This window comes from Littorina saxatilis, linkage group LG10 (assembly GCF_037325665.1).
Source record: "Littorina saxatilis isolate snail1 linkage group LG10, US_GU_Lsax_2.0, whole genome shotgun sequence".
In the NCBI taxonomy this organism is placed as follows: Eukaryota; Metazoa; Mollusca; class Gastropoda; order Littorinimorpha; family Littorinidae; genus Littorina; species Littorina saxatilis.
In genome coordinates this window covers 26,011,704-26,016,703 of record NC_090254.1, presented here as the reverse complement: position 1 = coordinate 26,016,703, position 5,000 = coordinate 26,011,704, and the positions used below count along the sequence as shown (strand labels likewise).

General features: G+C 41.3%; 1 protein-coding gene and 1 long non-coding RNA gene across 2 annotated transcripts in view; both read left to right on the top strand.

The window, feature by feature from the left end:
* Positions 1 to 5,000, top strand: part of LOC138978515 (uncharacterized) — a 308,348-nt gene that overhangs the window by 20,512 nt on the left and 282,836 nt on the right. The window lies entirely within an intron of this gene.
* LOC138978513 (uncharacterized) overlaps positions 1 to 5,000 on the top strand; it is a 42,867-nt gene that overhangs the window by 22,815 nt on the left and 15,052 nt on the right. Inside the window, exons 2-3 of the mRNA XM_070351251.1 lie at positions 3,593 to 3,753; positions 4,637 to 4,715. Coding sequence (XP_070207352.1) covers positions 3,615 to 3,753; positions 4,637 to 4,715 — 218 coding nt within the window. The 5' untranslated portion in view covers positions 3,593 to 3,614. The remainder of the gene's footprint in view (positions 1 to 3,592; positions 3,754 to 4,636; positions 4,716 to 5,000) is intronic.

Here is a 5,000-nt window from a genome sequence, read left to right as displayed (position 1 = left end):
GATTTTGTCCTGGGATTTTGTAAAATTTTTCTTAAATTAAAACAGTACTAGAATCTCGGCTATCACAGGGTAACAATAAAAACAAAATGTAGTTCAATGTGACTAATGTTTATGAGAGCTTCTCTGTAATGTACGTATCTGATGGCTTCTTGTTCATATCACGAGATTTTGTACTGGGATTTTGTAAAAAATTTCTTAAATTAAAACAGTACTAGAATCTCGGCTATCACAGGGTAACAATAAAAACAAAATGTAGTTCAATGTGACTAATGTTTATGAGAGCTTCTCTGTAATGTACGTATCTGATGGCTTCTTGTTCATATCACGAGATTTTGTACTGGGATTTTGTAAAAATGTTCTTAAATTAAAACAGTACTAGAATCTCGGCTATCACAGGGTAACAATAAAAACAAAATGTAGTTCAATGTGACTAATGTTTATGAGAGCTTCTCTGTAATGTACGTATCTGATGGCTTCTTGTTCATATTACGAGATTTTATACTGGGATTTTGTAAAATTTTTCTTAAATTAAAACAGTACTAGAATCTCGGCTATCACAGGGTAACAATAAAAACAAAATGTAGTTCAATGTGACTAATGTTTATGAGAGCTTCTCTGTAATGTACGTATCTGATGGCTTCTTGTTCGTATCACGAGATTTTGTCCTGGGATTTTGTAAAAATTTTCTTAAATTAAAACAGTACTAGAATCTCGGCTATCACAGGGTAACAATAAAAACAAAATGTAGTTCAATGTGACTAATGTTTATGAGAGCTTCTCTGTAATGTACGTATCTGATGGCTTCTTGTTCATATTACGAGATTTTGTACTGTCAGTTGTCATCGTCGTAAAAGAAGAGATGTTTCTCTTGCGAACGCTGGCTACCAATGCTAACTACGCAGCGACTACTGCACTAAACCAGAATCCCAGTTGTCATCAGCGCGAGAAAAGGTCAATTGTGCTTTTGGTCAAACGTTCTGTAGACTAATCGATGACAGTTTTGTCTTTATTTTGTAGACCGAAATTGTGTACTGTTAACTGCTCAAGAAAACCCGTTAGCGTGCACCAGGAACATCTTCTGTGGTCTCTGTGGTGAAAGTGAAAAGCTTTGATTTTTTTGTCTGGTCTCATCCAATCAGACCTTTTCTAGTCTTCTGTTTAACCCCAGTCGGAATTCTTCTTTTTTGTGATGCACTCAATCGGAAATCTTTCAGCTTCAATTCACCTCCAGCCGCATTGTTCCCATTTGTGTCTGATCTGGATTGAAACTAGAAACTCTTTCCTCTCTCAGGCAATCTCTGCCTCACAGTACGACTTCGTTCCATCACATCTCTCCCGGTCAAAATGATGTCTGTCTGCCTGCCTGCCGCAGTGTCTCTCGCCCACGAACATAGCTCAGCCAAAACTCAATTTCCTGGGCAACAGAAAATATGATGAAGTCGATCCGGTATCGAGAAAGTTAATCAGGAGGTTCTGCCGCCAGCGCTGTTTCCGAATTTTGAATGTGACCCAGTCTGAAAAGAGTTAATCAGTAGGTCTCGTAATCGTTCTTGTCTTGATTTTGCGATCTGACCCAACCAACAGTAGTGGAGGCAGAAAGTTCGAACAGAAAGCCCCTGGAAATCGTTCTTGCCTTGATATTTTTAGATGTGACCCACCAACAGTGGTGGAGCATAAAGTGCAATCAGAGGGGCCTCCTGATCGTTTTTATCTTGATTTTAAATCTGACCTGGTACAGAAAGAGTTAATGAAAAGGTTGGAGAAACGTCAGTGCTGATTTTGGAATCGCCGGAATCTTGGCAGTCAGATGATGGCGGGGTTGTTTTGGGGAGATTGGGAAAGGGCTTCTGAGGGCAAATGAAAAATGATGGGTGCCACCATCTGCCGGCCCATACCACTGGCTGGAGGGCAATGAATACCCAATCAAACCTGAAATAAGGGAGTGGGGGGCAACTTTTGCTAGTACCAGTCGTCTGCTGGGCGAAAATGTCTACGTTTCCTACGGAAATGCTAGACTTCTTGTGTCTACCGAAAGGGTGTAACTGTTGTCTTTGTTCGTGCTTCTGATACTGCTTTATTTAAAATCAAGCCACGTACTGTTGTTGTGAAAAGTTGTTCAGGCCTTGTACTCTTTAGCCTTTTCTCGGTGTGTTTTCATTGCCTGACTTTCGTCAAGAACTTCTTTACTGTTCTAGCAGATGTTTTATTTATTTCGTACATTTCCACTTTCTCAACAAAAGTAAGGCCTCTTTCTGTCTGAGTGCCTTCTTTCTTTCTGTCATGCTTTCTATTTTTTTCTATTGTCCGCTTGTCCGGAAATATTGACTAGGGTTTGTTCTCTGCCCCATAAATGGAGTACATGGCATTTTCGGCGTCGAATGTGTTTCTTATTGCTAGAACAACTCTGGTCGTTACATGCACAACACATAATAACTTTATAACTCGGGAGGTCTCAGTTTTAAACAGTGTAATTTCAAGTATACAAAAACTAATCACGAAAAGTGAATCACTCATTAATAGTTTATAGCTCCTCCTCCTCTCTCTCCTCCTCTCTCTCCTCCTCCTCTTCTTCCTCCTCTTCTTCCTCGTGTTCTTCAAGCCTGTTCTTAATTGAGCCCGAATTCGTCTTCGCGAAGACTTGGCGAAGTGGTTTTTTTTCTCCGAAACTCAGTGCTAAAGTTACCCCCCGCGGGTTAGGGGGAAGAATTTATCCGATGCTCCCCAGCATGTCGTAAGAGGCGACTAACGGATTCTGTTTCTCTTTTTACCCTTGTTAAATGTTTCTTGTATAGAATATAGTCAATTTTTGTAAAGATTTTAGTCAAGCAGTATGTAAGAAATGTTAAGTCCTTTGTACTGGAAACTTGCCTTCTCCCAGTAAGGTAATACATTGTACTACGTTGCAAGCTCCTGGAGCAAATTTTTGATTAGTGCTTTTGTGAACAAGAAACAATTGACAAGTGGCTCTATCCCATCTCCCCCCTTTCCCCGTCGCGATATAACCTTCGTGGTTGAAAACGACGTTAAACACCAAATAAAGAAAGAAAGTGCTCAAGTTTTGTGCGGACAGCTTCGCGAAGTCGACTTTGCACAATTAAGGACAGGCTTCAAGGTGTAAATTACGTTTTGCAAGTGTCTGAAGAAGGTGGGGGAGGGATCCTCAGAGGAGGATGACAAGGTTCTTGGCAAAACTGACCAAACTGCAGCCACTGCAGCTGCGCAGGAAGGTTCTTACTATTGAGCTGACAACTGAGCCTAGTAACACTAATCACACACAAAGGAGGGTAGGATGATACTAATGGTTATACCCCTATTGTGTTATATCTTTGAAAATCAAATAAAGATGGGGCGTGACCACTCGGGACGCAAGACAGTAGAGGGTGGCAGTTCTGCTGAACGAATCTCAGACAATAAAGCAAGCATTAATAAATAAAGAGTCGAAAAAGAAGGGAAAATATATTATTCGTCAAAGGAACACAGTTCTTTCATCCTCTTTGCTATTTTAACTTGGATTTTTTTAATTTTTTTATGTAGACCTCATTTGGGTTGTGAGACGATCTTCTTCATCGTTGTCTTGTTCTGTGTGTTGCAGACGGGTGTGCGACCAGAGGAACATGCGCTACAAGGACCACGGGTCCACCACGCATGACGCCGACTGTGACTGTCTGGATGGCTTCCACTTTGAGAACGAAGACCAGCGAGCCTGCGTCCCCAACAGATACTGCGAAAAGGGCTACGGACAGAGCGAATACGGTGAGTGGGTTTGGGCTTGTAGATACTGTGACAATGGCTACGGACAGAGCGAATACAGTGAGTGGGTTTGGGCTTGTAGATACTGTGACAAGGGCTAAGGACAGGGGGAATACGGTGAGTGGGTTTGGGCTTGTAGATACTGTGACAAGGGCTAAGGACAGGGGGAATACGGTGAGTGGGTTTGGGCTTGTAGATACTGTGACAAGGGTTACGGACAGGAGGAATACGGTGAGTGGGTTTGGGCTTGAAGTTACTGTGCATGTGACAAGGGCTACGGACAGGGGGAATACGGTGAGTGGGTTTGGGCTTGTAGATACTGTGACAAGGGTTACGGACAGGTGGAATACGGTGAGTGGGTTTGGGCTTGAAGTTACTGTGACATCAACATTTTGTCAATTTAGAGTTTAGTCAATTCTGCATAATTATGTTGTTTTGGTAAAATTTGACCACAATTTTGCAGCATCTAAATAACTTAGATGAAATAGGATACCCACTTTGTGAATCACTACATAGCCAGCTCAATATTGTCAGAAACGTCTCTAGAGGTATTGTTCTCTAGATGTCTGTACACACGTTTAGAGAGTCTTCGGGTGCCTGGCTGTGATTTCAACAGTAGAAACGTATCCAGCTGTGCGAACCAAACAGCAAGCAAGCAAGCAATTGTCCTCCCAAAGAGCAATATCAAGACATTGTGGTTTGGAAAAGGATTCCCCAATCGGGATGTGACACAGTGAGGGGTAATTCATTCGTGAAGTTGGATCTTTTGGTCACAGTAAGAGAAAACACAAGATTTGGACAGTAAGATATCAAACATTTGACACGGAAAAGAGCAACACTCCTTCAGTTTTCCATGCTTATGATTTTGTTTTTCTTTTCTGCGCAGGAAGATGCGTGAAGTGCATTGACCAGCACATGTATTCGGACACGAGGGACAGAATTCACAGGTGCAAGCCTCTCACCAAGTAAGTTCTTCAGCCAGCAGTGGTCCGTCTTGTCTTATGTTCTGTGTGTCTGTACGTGTGTAAGAAATGAGATTATACTAGTTGCATTGCCTACATTTTAATCATAATGTCTGTAAAGGTCTCTTCAGAAAGGTTGTCATATTCCTTCTTGTTTGTTTGTTTAATGTTTCTTGGTTTGTTTATATTCATGTACACCAAAAGGGCTTTTTGTAATAAACCATTGACTTGACTTTCTTGTCCGTTTAAATTAGTGTTCTTGTTTATTTCTGTGTTTGTTTGTTGTAT